General features: G+C 54.4%; 2 protein-coding genes across 2 annotated transcripts; both read left to right on the forward strand.

Moving 5' to 3' along the window:
• Positions 1–1992: 1992 nt before the first annotated feature.
• Positions 1993–3650, forward strand: BZA05DRAFT_385385 (uncharacterized protein). The gene is made up of 5 exons (XM_051482408.1): positions 1993–2160; positions 2257–2433; positions 2494–2538; positions 2590–2739; positions 2806–3650. Exons 2-5 carry the CDS (start codon positions 2263–2265, stop codon positions 3247–3249), a joined length of 810 nt encoding a protein of 269 aa, XP_051343712.1. The 5' UTR covers positions 1993–2160; positions 2257–2262; the 3' UTR covers positions 3250–3650.
• Positions 3651–14602: 10952 nt separating this feature from the next.
• BZA05DRAFT_330742 (uncharacterized protein) lies at positions 14603–15589 on the forward strand (the record flags this gene model as incomplete). Its single annotated transcript, XM_051480550.1, has 2 exons — positions 14603–15191; positions 15330–15589. The coding sequence occupies 2 exons, from the start codon at positions 14603–14605 to the stop codon at positions 15587–15589; spliced, it is 849 nt and encodes a 282-aa protein (XP_051343713.1).
• Positions 15590–15848: the final 259 nt, after the last annotated feature.

Consider the following 15848-nt stretch of genomic DNA (forward strand, 5'->3'; position numbering starts at 1 on the left):
TCATTGAAGTTTGAACCTGCACAGCCGTTGGGGCCTCGACGCCTCGTCACAAATTCTGTCGGCGAAGGGCAGAGCAACGTAGGTACATATTTATGTACACAGGTAGGTACGGTACCATGTACTTACCTACTCCCCATACCGGTATGCACATACACACACACACATAGCCATCTTTCCCCGTCGCGGAGCATAATCCTTAGTCCCCCAGTGATGAATGTCCGAAGCCCCACCCGCCCCAGTCCCGGGGCCCCCTAGCTCACATGAATGTCGACGATATGATCGCCACGCCGTACCCGGTATGTAGCAGTCAGGTAGGTAAGTACGATTCTCCGTCCGGTGACACCCGCGCTGGTACATCCGATCACCGGTGCGCGCCGCTCATCTTACTGGCGTCCGCTTGTGTGCCGGGGAAACGGTGGGGCGGGTGGGGGGCGGGGGGGGCGGGGGGGCGGGGGGGAAGGAATTGTCGAATATCAAGTGACCCGAGTGACTTCATATGCAAGACGACGACGATGATGACGATGATGAATATTTCCGCACTCGGTCCGGTCTGAGGTCATGGGCGTAACGCGTTCCCCCAACTTCCCAGGGCAAACGCACGATGCGACTGCCTACTTATACTATAGGACCAACCCTGGTCCCGGACATCTGTCTTACTCTGACTCCCTACACACATACATACACACATACACTCCAAGACGAGACGAGGCTGTCGTGCCCTCCCTCCCTCCCTCCCATCAGGTGCCAGGCTCCCTCAGATTGCCGAATATCTATTAGCAGGCCGGGATCATGAAGTGATCTGGCAGCTCTCGACGCTCGTTTTGGGGAAACACACAACCTCCGCACACGCTCCAACACGGTGGATCTGCGAGGCGCGGGGTGAGGATGGGGCGTGACTACGTACTCTACCTGGTTTCTTGTGGATCCAGGAGAAAAGAGGCAAGACATGCATGGGGGGTGTGATGCTGGACTGATGTATAGTAAAAAGTCACTACATATGTAGTTCGTAGCGTAGATGCCGAGAGTGCCTATATTACTATTACTAGTATACCTATAGTACCGCTAGATACCTAATAACTACTGAGAGTGCCTGTGCCGCTAACTAACAAAGTACATTGAGTAGCTAACCAACACACGATCCAAACAAAGGGCCACGGTTTGATTGCCGCTTCGATCTTTTCCTCTTCGTGCGGGGACGCGGTGGTGGCCACGATAACGATTGTTTTTCTTGGGGATTGCTATGTACCTATATGCGTGAGGACATATGTACCTTTCCTCGAGGATATGATCCTGGGGGATCTGTCCAAGGAAGACGTACCGGTACTATATAGCTACATCGGAACCGGAGGTACGACTCGTGGGTTGCATGTGGGTAAGTAGAGGAAGTACCATAGGTAAGCAACTACTTTACTTGGTCTATGTCATCTTCGCTGAGGAGCCTGCTGTTTGACTCCAGTGGTCATGTAGACTACTAGTTAGTGCTTAGTTAGCATTCTGTGGGACGCAAACACGTAGGTAGCCGAACAACTATTCTGCAGCCTTAAACAAGGGATTACTACTAGTATATAGTAGTTAGTACCGAACATAGCTCGTGCTTCCTGCGACTGACTGCAGGCGGGATGTGACCGGACGCCTACCTACCTACTTAACTGCCTGAAACCCGACTTCTGTTTGCTTGCGCCGTTGGTTCGCCAGCCGATTCCGAGGAACCCATATCTAGTCCGGTGAAAGTGCGGACGGTAGTGGTCCTGCCTGCTTGCAGCTGGGCAGCTTCAAGACGCCGCGTCCGGCGAGGCGCGTTGATTGTGGTGGTGGTGGTGGTGGTGGTAGTAGTCGTGGTGGTGGAGTAATAATAGGGCGGACACATTACCGTCCCTCCCTCGCTCGCATGATGTGATGTTCGTCCGCCCTGTTTCCTCGCCGCTGGCTCGCTCGCGAGCGGATAGGTAGCTCGTTGGCTGGGAAAGTCTTTCTGGCGCGCGCGCCGGAAAAGAATGCGGACCCAACGAGAGCTTGCGTGGTAGGGCCCCGCCGCAGGAGTGTTATAGATACCACTTGGGGCCATCTCCAGTCCCTCGAGTTTTTTTTGAGCAGCAATCACTTTGTGTCCGTTCTCTCTTTCCCCCCGTGCAGTGCCTTCTTCGCTCTGCCTTTTAGCTGGTAGGTTCAAAAATATCATCCCCCACCCCTGTCGCCCCCAACAGGTAGGGTCGGTGTCACGTTCGTTCCCCAGCCACTAATAACAACGGCTTGCAGTGCATCATGTCTTCGTATTCAAATTCAATGTTCTCTACCGGCTTCAGGGAACGCCCACAGAAACGAAACACTTACCGACTCAATGCCAATAACATCGACTTCGACTTCCTGCGGAAGAACATCACCAGCTATCTCGGGGGCGGTGCCTCGGTGCATCCCGCCGTCAGGATCATGAACGTCAGTCGCCCGTCCTCCAAGCCATCCTCTCTTGCAACACAATGCTAACCCCAGACACAGGGCGAGGAGTACTACCTATATGACGCCGCACGGCCATTGATTCCTGTAATTCACTCCGTCGCTCCAAATCCCCTCCTAATGCTTACGAATTCCCAGAGCCAAGTCCGAGACATCGAAGTCGACTCGGCCGAGCACCTAGAGCGCTCATCAGCCTCTGCGCGCTCTCACCACCGCCGCGTTGGCTCGGGGGGCTCACGCGGTCGTCGATGGCGCCGCCGCCGGAGAGACTCGCCACCTCCTATCATCGTGAGTACTTACCACCCCCTCCCCCGCTCACAGCGAGGCTGGCCTGGTTGCTAACTTCCAGGTCAGCAGCTGGACGTCAATATATTCATGAATGGGCACAGCATACCGACGGCCACCATCAACCGCAGCATGTCGTCGACGCCCGTGGAGCATCACCGCGGCTGCCAAAGCGCAGCAGCAGCGGCGGCGGCGGTGTGTCCGCCGAACCAGCAGCGGCAGCAACACCAGCCACCCCGAGCAATAACATCAACACCACAGCAGCCACCATCCCCACCGACACCCGCACCCGCCCCACAGCATTATGAACACACCGACCGCCAGCGCCAGCAGCTAGCGGCAATGTTCACGCCGGCGATCACCCCGCCCCCCGTCGAGTTCTACCAGCCGAAGCCGTCGCTGCGGTTCCGGACTCCGTCCGTCAGCTCGTTGAGCGCCGTCAGTGCGTGCTCTTCGCCGAAAACATTTACTTCTTCTAGTGGCGCCGCGGGCGATGCGCCGATAGCTCTTTAGCTACTACTTACTTGTGTATTCTGAACTCTGGTGTATTCTTTATTAGCGGGAGGGGGCTGTTGTTATTATTATTATTACTATTTTGGTTTGGTTTGGTTTGGTCTTGGTTTTTGGTTTTTGTTGTCCCGTACTTAGCGGGAGTTATGCTGGTTGTTTTGTTTGTGCTGTATATACTTTTATTGGGCGACTTTGTTTTTCATTCATTTTCATTTTTTTTTTCGCGGAACTTCCGAAGGGGAGCATGGAGGAGGAATCGGTCCAGCGGAGAAAACCGACATGGAAGGGATGGATGGATGGAAGGAAGGATGAGGAGGCGGACTACCGGTATTAAAGTCTGTTCATAGATGGCATGGAAAGAATACCATATCCCCCCCGGGCCCCAGGGGCCAGCTTTGGAAACCAAACTTCCGCCTCACTCACTCGAAACGTGTGCAAGCCACCAACTGAACCGTGTTCCACGTGCTTTTGGTTGGGAGGGGGGGCTTTCCAACGGGCCTTCTCGTGGTGTTTCGTTCGAGACTCTGAGTCCTGACCACTCGGAAACGATGCCTTGAAGTCTGAACCGTCACGACCGTTGCCATCGCCCAAATCTCGATCCGGAGGCATTATGAGGTCATGGACTCATGATAGGGAATGGGGGGAGAAGCGCGGTCGAGCTGCGAGCACGGACGATGCACGTTGCATTGCAGTGCACACTTCCACAGTCCACGGTCCACCTACCATCCATGATCCGGATTCCAAATTCCAGATTCTAGGGTCCCCCTTACTCCCCTTACCGGCACTCCCCTCCCCCCCCCCCCTCCTCCCTCCCCCCCCCATCCCCGCCCTCCTCCTCTCCCTTGCATGTCTACTCCACTCAACAGCCCCATCCATCGGCCCCATCGGCCCCAGAACTTCCCGACACCGACACCGTCACTCACTCCAACATCCCTCATCCCACCCATCACCCGACCATATATAGACCACAGACCAGTAACCACAGTGGTAGTGGATCATGGATGATGGATCATGAAATCTCACCACTCGACTTGCCTTGACTTGTGCTTGGGCGGGGCGCTAGTAGCCCCGAGTGCACTTTAGACGAGGCGGGCGGGCGGCTGGTGATCTACGGACCACCGCCACCCAACCGAGTCGTGTAGGGACGTGAGGGCCCCTTATGATATGGTGAGGCTTCTGGTCGTGGCCCTGGGCCCTGGGCACTGGGCACTGGGCACTGGGGCTTCGAGGGATCGGATCGGTGATGCTGGTGCTGCTGCTCCTGCTTTTGCTACTACTGATGCGAGTAGTGAGCAGTGAGCAGAGCACCCTGGGCCCTGGGCAATGATCTTCCGAGACTGCGAGACAGCAAGGCAGCGGTACTACACATCGCCGCGTGCCGGGTGCGAGACAATAGACTTAGAAGTTAGGGCTGGTTAGTGGTCACGACAGCGGCAGTGCGGCCAGATCTAAGTGCGGCGTGAGTAACGGTGAGAAGGTGTTGCCAGTCAGCAGTGAGCAGAGCAGTAAGAAACCTGGGGAAGTGGGCCCTAGCAGATGATCTTCTGAGACGGTGAGACTGCGAGACTACGGTGCTACACATCGCCGCGTGCCGCGTGCGAGACTTGGAAGTTGGACGTTGAAAGTTGGGGCTGGTTAATCTCCGGCCCAATGGCACGAGTGCACGACTGCTCGCTGCGGCAGCGCGGCGTGAGTAACGGTGAGTGAGTGGAGGTGGACCGCCCCATGATAGTCCAGGTAGATTGCCAACGGCCTTTTATTATTATCTTAGTCCTGTATACTAATAGGTACGGTAAGTACCGAAGGTACTAACTACGATCGTCGACCGTGCGCGTTTCCTACACAGTACAAACTATTTCCGATTTCGCTATGTACTGATAACTACTGCTATAGTTTGTTTTATGTGCGAGATTCACGATTCACGGCCTCCCTCTCTCCCGCCCCAACTTCAGCCGTCAAGATCAGGTACGTCATCACTCGTTCACTCGTATTTGGGGCCGCCAGTCCAGTATGTATACGCCGCCTCCCCCGCCTCCCAGTGCATAAGCCTCCCAGTGCACAACTTCCAGCTGGCAATAACAACAACCCGCAGGGCTGCACCACATTAGATTCCTCCGCATCGGCTGGAACTCGGCCTGTCATGAGTTCATGGTGTTCTGCCTGCGTTCTGCGCACTCTCCTTCACCTTCGCCGCCCTAGAAGTCCAAGCCCTGCGCGGACGAATTAGCATCTCTAGACTCCGGTCGCTGGTTGGTTGTTTCGCCAGAGCGAATGGGGGATGGAGTAATGAAGGCGTCTGTCGAATAGGTATGCAATCCGATCAGCTCGGACTCTCGGAGGGTGTGGCAATGTCATTCCTGTGAGCGTGTAAAAGAAAGAAGAAAAAAACGAAACAACAGAAGAGACGGATGAGTTATTCCAAGTTCCAGCGGGTTGGGGTTTTCTACATGCGAGCCTGAAATTACCATATAATAGGGCTCTCGAGTCTCGAGGCGCGGGGAATCGGGGATTTTCAATGGCGCGTGGTGGGTAGAACTTGGAAGAGGAATAAGGTGCACATGGTGTTTAATATTTGATCATTTGTGCTGGCGAGCACTGAGCACTGAGCACTGGGCACTGGGCACTGATCAGGGACGGGTGCCGAATGACAGCCTGTGCTTGCTCTTCTAGACTCGGAAGCCCGTAGTTTTCCCCTGTCCGGAAGCCCGTGGTTGTCCCCGGTCGGGAGGAGGAGAGATTGTAGTTATCAACTTATCATCACAGTTATCACCATACTTACCACCACAATTACCACCACAGCCAAGCAGTCAACCCGACGACCGTGCGTGCGTGCGTGCATATATCTGCGCGGAAGCCTGCCCTCCCTTCCGGACATGCAATATCACCTTGTGTATGCATTTCCCATTCCGTACCCACCGGACCGAGTCCGAGTCCGGACTCCAAAGCGCATTACCGCATTACCGCTGCCGCACACATTGGAGCCTCGAGGGAATAGGTAGTCGTGATGCATTATCTATCGCAGCAAGCCGAGGACTCAGTCACTCAGGAAAGATAGGATATACATGTATAAGTACTATGACTATCATGAGCACTGAGTAGATAGGCTCGGATAGCGCATAACTTATAAGGCACAAAAAAACCTCTCGGGGAGTCGGGGAGTCGGGGTTCAAGGCGATCGCTATATCACCGTAAATATAGACAATAGAGGACCATAGGTGCGTAGGTATTCTATGGTTTTAACTATGGCGATTATTCTGCTCAAGGGATAACCATAACTACTATCATCACCCAGCCCCCAAAACTAGGTATGCTACCACTGCCACAGCCACAGCCACAACCACTGCTCCGCCCAGCCGAGTTCCATCCTCCAACTTCCAACTTCCAACTTCCTTCCATCGCAGCGTCCAGTCCATGGTCCAGTCCACGGTCCAGTTCCACATTCCCAGTAAGCAGAGCAGCGGAGCACTAACTATTTACTTAGCTCACAAACAGAAGCAGAAGCAGAAGCAGAAGCAGAAGCACTACCTACCTAGATACCTACCTACATCATACATATAGAAGTTCATGCGCTCTGCTCGTACATAAGTACCGCAAAAACAATCCAGGAACCCTTCGTATACGGTATCAGTCGGCCTGCAGGCTGCAGCATCCGGGCTCCGACACTCACACTCACACTCACACGGTAGAGTAGGTAGGTGATCGCTGTCCGGCAACTATGCAGTGTAAAAAGTTCTAAATGAGTGACCAAGATGTAGGTATGTATGTGTGACCGACATTGGAATCCCCATCCACGCCGCTTCCCAACAGGACAGGACAGGACAGGGCGGACAAGTTACAGCCGGTTAGGGCGGACACCAGTATGTAGGTATTGTTGCCGCATTTCTCCCACAAAATGTCCACGACATGCCCGGTCGGATAGTTAGATACCAGGGTGAACCCGGAACCTCGGGTAAGATGGGGAGGACTGGGGACGGGGACTGGGGACTGGGGACGGTGAATGGACGGGGGATGGGGGCACGGGGAAGGGGACTGTGCGGCGGGCATGAAATAAACAAGACAAGAGTTCAAGCGAGTTTGAAAACTCGTCCACGCAGCGCCCTAGAATATTCCACGGCTTCTCGGCGACCTTCCGCAGCGGAGACGCCTCGGTCCCATTTCATCTCACGGGTGCGAAAGGAAAGATGAAAACCAAAAAAATCGATGGAAGGGAAGGGGTCCGCGTAGATAGAGGTCTGCGTAGATAGAGTACGTGGTTCGCATTGCGTTGGCGCACCAGCTGGCCGTGCAGCGCAAAGTTACCACTCAAAATGCACCGTATCCGCCCCGCTCCCCGCGCTGGACGAAATCCATCTGCCCCAACTTCGAAGCTCCAGCCGTAAATGGCTCATGGCGATAGTGAGTGCGCGGAGTGGAAAATCCGGCCAAGGAAAATGAAGCAATGAGATAGAAGCCACCGGCAGCTGGGCGACATCTCGTGCTGGTCGGATGAGGTTGAATCCCAACAAATAAAGGAGGTCTCAAACCAAACATACGTAAACATCCTGCGAGAGGGAGCAGGAACTGTGCAGGCGGACCCACCCGAACGGAGGGGGAAGTGACGAGGGAGATGGGACGACGGTGCATATGTGTGGTGGTGAGAATGTAGAGTGCTCCGCACTTATGCAGTCACACCAGGTAAAACGGCGCTCGTCGCTCGTACACGATAATAGCCCTGTCCGTATCTATCGGCATCAATCGGTCGGTGTAGAGGGTATCTCGGCGGCTGCACGGGTAGATAGCCTCAGATCGAGCAAGACCTTGAAGAATCGAAAACTTTTCCCTGCGTCTGAATGTCTGAGGAACGATATCGGATATTCTGGAAGGAGAAGAGAAGGATAGAGGTATGCATGCATGCATGGCAGAGTGCTGCAGGGCACCACTCCGACACAATAGTGACCTGGCTTATGGAAAGTCAGCCTCGATGCTAAGCGTTGTGGGTGGAGCGCGTACATTATACATACCCAAGGGGTGCGTTTAATCAAACCCAAACACACCGATATCCTGGATGATAACTTGAAGACCCCACAAAGTTTCCCGACAGCGATAAGTATGGTGGCCTTCCCCCGGTCCATAGGGAGAAACTTGGCCCCATAGTGGTCAAGTTCCCGGCTAAAAGCTTCTTCCATCGTCAACGTAATGTTGATACCCAGTGTTTCTGGAAGGTTAGTGCGTCTTGGCCAGCCAGCGCGCATCGTATGTACATAAATTGAATGACAGTTATCCACATGCACTCGGCAACTCGGAAACGTTCTCAATGCCGACAGATTGCCGCGTATACGATGATTCGGTGCCCGGCAGTAAGCTCTGACGATGGTGGAGCTTCCTGGAACGAAATGGTTTTACCATGTGAGCTCCTAGCACTCGTTGCCGGTGATTAACCTCGGGAAGTTTCTCAAAGCGTAATGAATGGTATTGGAAGGCTGCCCCCATCATCCAGTGACTTGAGATGCATGTGCTTGGGGTTAAGCGTGGTTTCGACGAAAATTTCGTCAAACATGCATGTATGGAAGTCTCAGTGCTGCAGAGCAATCTCCGTGAGACTATACTCTCGGGGGTCTTGGTATTCTGGAAGGAGACGTCGGGTCAGGAGCGGCAAACCAGAACTGATGAGGGTAACGACTTACATTGAGTGCATGGCATGTAAGGCTGTTGAGCAGGACATGCTGTGTTTATATTGAGACTTCCGGGGGGTTCACCGTGTGAGAACTCTGATTGAACGTGAAAGCCAGCACAACCGTGCAGCTTTGGGTTTCCGGTCCGAGTGCTATCGCGGAAAACTAAACATCAGATAGTATGTCGCGTTGAAGAAGGGTGGCTAAGTCCATACCTCATACATATGGTAAATGAAATGATTGAGCCAATAACTGTATGCCACTGACCAATTTTCAGTTACAGATAGTGCCCCTTGATCATGGACAATCACGAAGGAGTGGCAGTTTACTTGTGGGACCGAAGTGACCGCCTCCTCTCTTAAGTGGCGGGTAAAAGCGCCTGCCGTCGCCAGTGATTGATCCGCGGAATTCGGGGGGGTCGTCAGCTCAGCGTCTCACCATCAATCCTGTTCCGCTTTGAGCGAGAACTTTGTGGAGGATTTCATCTAGCCGATATCCGGAAGATAGCGTCCCTCCCAGTCGGGGGCATTGGAAAAAGAACCCCCCATGCCGTTACTTGACAAACTGCGAATCAGTGAGAGTTCGAGATGTGAAACCTATTGGAAAAAAAGAAAGAGAAGAGGTACATACCGCTTGTATTTCCCGAATAACGTCTAGCCTTGCACTTAATTTGTGCAATTGAGTGCTTACTTCACTTCCAGATGGCAGAACCGCAGAAACATAGCGCTGTCTGACCAGGCTTTCGCCGGTTAGAAAGAAATTGGCACACACAGATGAGTCCTCCTCTAGGTATGGGGCCTTACACAATCAGAAACCAGCTCTGCTCATGCTTGCATTAATATAACGCATACATTTAACCTCCTCCTTATGGTCTAGGTCTCGGATTTCTCACTCCTTTGAAATACCAAGCATCAAACGCCCCCGAATCCGCTCCTGGAAGTGGGGTGCGGGTAGTGGTGATCGTTGGGGATGGATCGGAACTGTTCTAGAGTTGACGCAAAACGGTTTTCCCCACGCGGGGGTCACCATCACCGCATAACCAGGTAACTGGGGGGTTGATGTTCTTGCTGCGCGTTCCACGCATATGGAACCGGCGCCAGAAACATACCATTGTGCTTCAAAATCGACAGATGCGGGTAATTGGGATAAACTATCCTTCAAAGGTATCTCTCCATGCTCGTGATTTCCTATGACCGTTGCTGAGAAAAGCGGAACCGCGGCCATCCGATAACGCTTATCGTGGTTGATACCGACACGACGGGCCGTTCCGCATTAGTACAATTGGTCGGATGTGGTGCCTAAGCATCTGAGCACGGTCGCTGAACCAGGTTTGCATAGGTATTTGCATACCTAGGTCCCGGCTGATAGTTATCCCCGTCTCAAGTTATCGCGTGGGTACAAGGCGGGACCATGGGTGTAAGGGGAACTGGTGAGAGTGATTGAAGATGGAACGATCACAGCCATCCCAAGATGGCCTGGTGTCTGGTGTTTGGTGTCTGGTGTACACACAGGGTAGGCACGCGAACAGTACCACTCGAGCACCACTGTAGCTTTAAGGGAGCTGAGGGCTGAAAGCACAACTGGAGAGGACGATACTTGACGAGACTGCATTAGTTTGTGCTGACGGTCGATCAATCCGACGGCTGCCTCCCAGTCCCCCCCCCCCCACTGAAGCTGTATGCTCATTAGCACTTGGCGTGTGATATCTGCACTGTGGGGGGGATGGGGCTCGCTAGGACTTTGGTTCTATTGGACGTCTCACATTAGTTTCTGATAGGCATCCTAGAATTCAGAGCACTGACCCCATGCGATCCCCCGTGTATTTTTTATTTGCTGTTGCCTGGAATTCCTGGTTTTCGCATCTCATGTGCGCTGCAGATATAGATGGTTTCGTTTTTGGTTGGCGGATCAGTGGGCAGGTGGAGTGGTTAGTCCGTGATAACAAACACCTAACTACCATTTAATGTCACATGCAGCGATTGGAAGTACTCAGCGCTCATGCTCTGCTCGGTCTGCACGAGCGTGCATGCGCGTACTCATGATACTGTGCATCTCTTCAGATCCTATCATTCTCTCGCGAGCGATTCCGAAGGAAAAACACATGAAGCGGAGCCCGTAGACGGTGGGGCTCAAGGTAGCCAATCGCCATTCCCTACCGATGAGGGCAGCAAGAATCGTGTCAAGAAAACCGCTCAACAGGGCACCGAGGCTCGGGAGAACGACGGCCGGTCGTCCAACGATCCCAGGATTTTTAGTTCTTCCCCTACAGATCCTGCTAGGCGGATATCCCCGTACATGGTGTTCCCGCAACCCGTGTGGTCAAGTAGCTAGCTCCGAGTTTGGACAGTTCAGACTGGATGATTCAGACGCGATGCTGCCGGGGGGATACGTACGATGATTTGCTGGCTCGGAAACACAGAGCGGCCACCACCACCACCAACACGAGACCCCAAAGGAGAGAACAGTCACAGGGCCAGTTCCTTGAGGGTGTCGAAGAAGATCACCATCAAGGAGGTGGCCTAACGAACGATGTCTAGAGCTCGGCATTGCCTGATGCTACCTCCGAGTGGTACCAGATAGGGATCAGCGAAAGTTTAGATACTCTAGATTCGCGATATATCAATGTCGACTAGGTAGCTGCAGTGTCGAAACTTGAAATACAGACTTCCTAGAAGGCGGCGGGAGGGATATCGACAGCGTCAGGATCAATTTGAAAGAGCTGGATAGTGGCATGTGGGATCGATCGATGATGCGGCAACTGGCAGCCCGATATCAGTCGACCCGCGGTATTTACACGCACGGCGGAGCAAGGAGTAAACCAACCTCGAGGCGAAGCATCCGAGTAGTAGTAGTGATCTTGTGGGTAGCCGTGTATGTAGTATGTAGGTTCCGCGGATGATTGTCCGGTCCAAAATGAGGCAGGACCTATACCGGTATGTAGAGTACAAAGTATGCAATAAAAAATACAGATCTGGCGGCTGTGGACATATCCGCCGTCGGATAGATGCAACCGCCAGATCCTTGGGTGGGGAGACGTTGTACTGAGATGGAAATCCGGTCCATTCCAGGGACGGTAACCACTTGCCCACCGAACGAGGTGGAAGCGAAGCGGGAACAAGCAGCTCGTAAGGGGAGAGCAGAGTGGTCCGTGGATTTCCTGTTGCGGTTTTTATTTATCTTTCTCGTATCAGGGGAATTGGACTGCGGTGCATGCGTCGGCGGCATAGAGCAGCACCTGCATTGGCGAGCGTGAGTGAAGCCAACGAGGCACACGGCGGGCCGTGATGTCGTGGTGATGTCGCCGTGATGTAAGTTCCATGTCAACCGTGAACGGCGAAGTATCAAGCGATCAAGCGGCGACCTTTGATGCACGACCGAAGAGCTGCACCATCAAGCAATCTCCGAGACTGACTATCGTGCAGAAAACGACGGACGGCGGAGGAATGTCCGGCGTACGGATAGGTGCAGAGTTGTATGTATGTCTGTGGAGAAGGAGGGGGGCAGTAGCCATGGGCAGAAGAATGCACGACACTTGCCATTACTGGAGAGAGTCGGTATCAAGTATCCATCCAGCTGAGGGCTGTGAGGGCCGCAAGCACCACGACTTGGCTAGCTCTTTTGAGAGGGTATGGGGGGTAGGGATGGCAGTTCCGGGGATGAGTAGCGCATGTGAGTCGTGAGCGGGTGTGGGGGGTGGCATCACAGCGGCCGGATCCTTGAGGGCATCCCTTCCAGTGCCACGGCTGCTTTCTGGCCGTTGCCGTACCCTGCCAAACACCAAAAACAAAAGAAGCCACCCCCAGATATCACACGCATAGATGTCCAAAACGGTTTACTGGCGTCTTGGCGGTTGCCGGAACATTAAGCAGCAGGCCGTGCGGGGCCTTGTTGTTGTTGCCGGAGACCCAGCTGGCCAGGGCGACGCAGTCCGGGGCAAGTGCACTGGCCCCAGTCAGCCCAGCCAGCCCAGCCCAGCCCAGCCAGCCCAGTGCCGTGTATAGTACGGGTACAGCACTCCTGCTGCCCTTCTGCTCCGCGTGCTGCAGCTGCGGTACGGTATTCTGGTTGCAAATGCTGATGGATACATACATCAAGCCATCTGCGTGCCCGCCGCAACCTCCCCCGCCCGGAGCGCGAACAGGCAGCTAGCGTCCTCGTCCCCACTGCCCCAGCGTGTCTGGCTACCACAGGACGCGGCGCAAAGATGGGGTGGCCGCCGCTGAGGTGGCGGCTAAGCACTGACCTCCTTGTTCGCTAAGCACTGACCAGGGTGGACGAAGGGAAGGGATCTGGTCTCGTGCGATCTGAGATAGAGTGCTCTACCTATCCAGCGTAACGTTTCTTCGCACTGCTGGCCAAAACCCGTGCCGGCTCGGCCCCTGCCACCCATCTCAAATGTCCTCCTCTACTTGGCTGGCCTTCGCTACCGAGCAGCCGGCATTCAACGCCTTCCCTTCCACATTCGTCCACTGCAGCCTGTGGACCGGACGGACTTTGCTTCATCGGGCTCGGCCCAACGTTTCTTCACTTGTCCCACTGCGGAACCCACTGTATGGGAGCCTACTCGCAGCCTAGGTCCCAATGCGCCAGCGGATTGATGGCAGATCACAGTGACCCCCCCCCCCCCTTCCCTCCCCCCCAGGCCCCCATCCCCACCCTCCACCCCCGCCAACGGCCATGCTTCGTCAATCACCTCCAACCCGTGACCGGCGTGCTTTCCATCCCAGGCCGGTACCCGCCCAGAGACGACCGACTGAGTTGTCATTGTCATCTCCACCACCCCCCCCCCCCCCCCCACAGACACCCTCGCAGCATCCGCAAGGTCTAACTATCACAGTACCCAGGGCACCAGCTGACGGTGTGGCTGCCCACCGAAACGGCTGTCCGGCCGCCGGGTCACAGCCAGAGCAGTAGGCAGTAGGCTGCCAAGTGGAGTATGTACCTAACTCACTTACTTACTCACTTTCTTCCTTACCTAGCTGATGCCGTTCACCTAGAATACATCTGAATACAGCGGCCCACTGGCCTTCGCTCGACCGCCCCGGTGATCAGCAGGGCCATGCGCAGTTCGTCTCTTGCTGTCCTCTGCAGCTGGTCCGGCCTGACGAATTCCATCAACATGCTCGAGCACTTCTTCACTTCCTTGTCACGCTGGGAATGCCATACCTTCTTACTGACTTACTCCCCACCTTGTCCACCACTCCTGCACTGTGCCGGGTCCTTCCTGCGCGCTTGAGGCTGCATCTGTTCGTCCCCTGCCCTGGTGATTGATCGGTGCAATGGACCTGATTGAAAGGGAAAAAAAAGGATCCACAACATATCCACGACCACCTTTCGAATCCCACAACAGCTATAAAGGCCGCCGGAAGTCGCCACCTCCCCGCTGTTCTATTCTATATCTCCACCATTCACCGCCTCATTCAATTGAGCCTTCCACCTTGAGCCTTCTCCCAGACCATTCCATTCCCTTAGAAGTGCCCAACATAGTATCGATAAATCCATCCTGCAATCCCGCAATCCTCTTAACCTCCTCCTCTTGACCTCTTACTTCTCCTCATCATCTACACAAGCCACACATTCTCCACCGTCAGACTTCTGTTGTTCTCTTCTGTTGCTTCCCTTTTTCCGCACGTATTTTGGAAATCAGTCAATTCCATATTTGGCAGTCAAGCCTGCCCCCACCCAGCATACCGGTTTCCCTCGCAATGGATTACCTGCACGGATCAAACTTCACCGCGCCTCCTGCGCCCTCGTACTCGTCCTCGCCTACAGCACCGGGACTCCTCATACTGGCCATGCTTGCAGCATACGTCACGTATAAGGACTACTCCGGCTTCCTATCGCTGGGCCCTGGAGGCACGCCGTCGACCTTTACTGGTTACATGAAGATCACCTTTCTGCGGCTATTTGCACTGCGACACCCGCGCTGCCCCGCGCCGATCCCGGAGGAGCTGCAGAACACGGGGTTCCTGCGTCCCGGCAGCATCCCTGTGCGGCGGTCCGCGCGGCCCGACGTCGCCGGGATCGCTCCGCACCGTCAAACGAACCAGTGGCCGTCCCCCGAGGTGTTCAACGACCTCTCGGCCTCCATCATGAAACTCGCAAAGGACTATCCGTCAAAGTTCCGCATCGCAACCAGCGCTTTCGAGAAGCATTGTCCCGGTCTCTTCTCCAACAAGAAGGCCAACCCCGAGGGCAACGGCGAGGTCTGCCATGCCCATCCAAGTGATGGTAGCATGCACATGACCCTTCACCCGGAGGATATCAAGATTGTGATAGAAGCAGGTTGGGGCGGTAAGTTCAACCATCACATCCATGGTATCTCGCATATATTTTATATAGGTTTCATATACATACATATCAAACCCATATACCTGTATATGCCCATGGGGGCTAGAATCCGAATGCTGATCTCTTTTTCTTCTCCTCCAGAACGTCATCCCCTCGCCAAAGGAGGCTGGTGCAGTCGATTCGTGCCTCAGGGTTTCGTCATGGTCTACGCCCCGCGGTCCAAAGAGGAAGTGGAGGTGGTGATGGAGATTATCAAGGCCGGCGTCGGCTGGATCAGCGGCGAGAAATTCGTCCCAAACCCACTGGAGGAGTCGAGAGATATGTCGCCTGTCGTCACGGCCCAACTACCCGCGCTGGATAAGAATTGCATGGACCACCGGTGCGGCGCTGTCGCCTCCTAGGGATACATATGTGCCACCTACATGTTGTCTCCGAACGACGGTTATCACATCACAGCCAGGGGTAGGACGTTAGATCCGTATCATATCTCTTTTTTTTTCCTTCTTTTTTGATTTTGATTTTCTCTTTTCCTCTTTTCCTGGGCGGGTCTTTTTTTTCGTTCTTCTGTTTTTTTGGCATCTCTGCCCACCCACCTACTCACTTACTTACTTGCATCAAGCCCAACCCGGGTTGCTTGAAATTTACCGGGGGGGGGGGGGG

Source organism: Tricharina praecox (genome assembly GCF_024521635.1).
Source record: "Tricharina praecox strain CBS 144465 chromosome Unknown BZA05scaffold_2, whole genome shotgun sequence".
Lineage (NCBI taxonomy): Eukaryota > Fungi > Ascomycota > Pezizomycetes > Pezizales > Pyronemataceae > Tricharina > Tricharina praecox.

Bases quoted from the DNA above. Each gene is read 5' to 3' on its own strand.
- BZA05DRAFT_385385 (XM_051482408.1), top strand. From the start codon at position 2,263: ATGTCTTCGTATTCAAATTCAATGTTCTCTACCGGCTTCAGGGAACGC. The intron at 2,539-2,589 runs GTAATTCACTCC...ACGAATTCCCAG, and splicing joins CCGCACGGCCATTGATTCCT to AGCCAAGTCCGAGACATCGA. The intron at 2,740-2,805 runs GTGAGTACTTAC...CTTCCAGGTCAG, and splicing joins ACTCGCCACCTCCTATCATC to CAGCTGGACGTCAATATATT.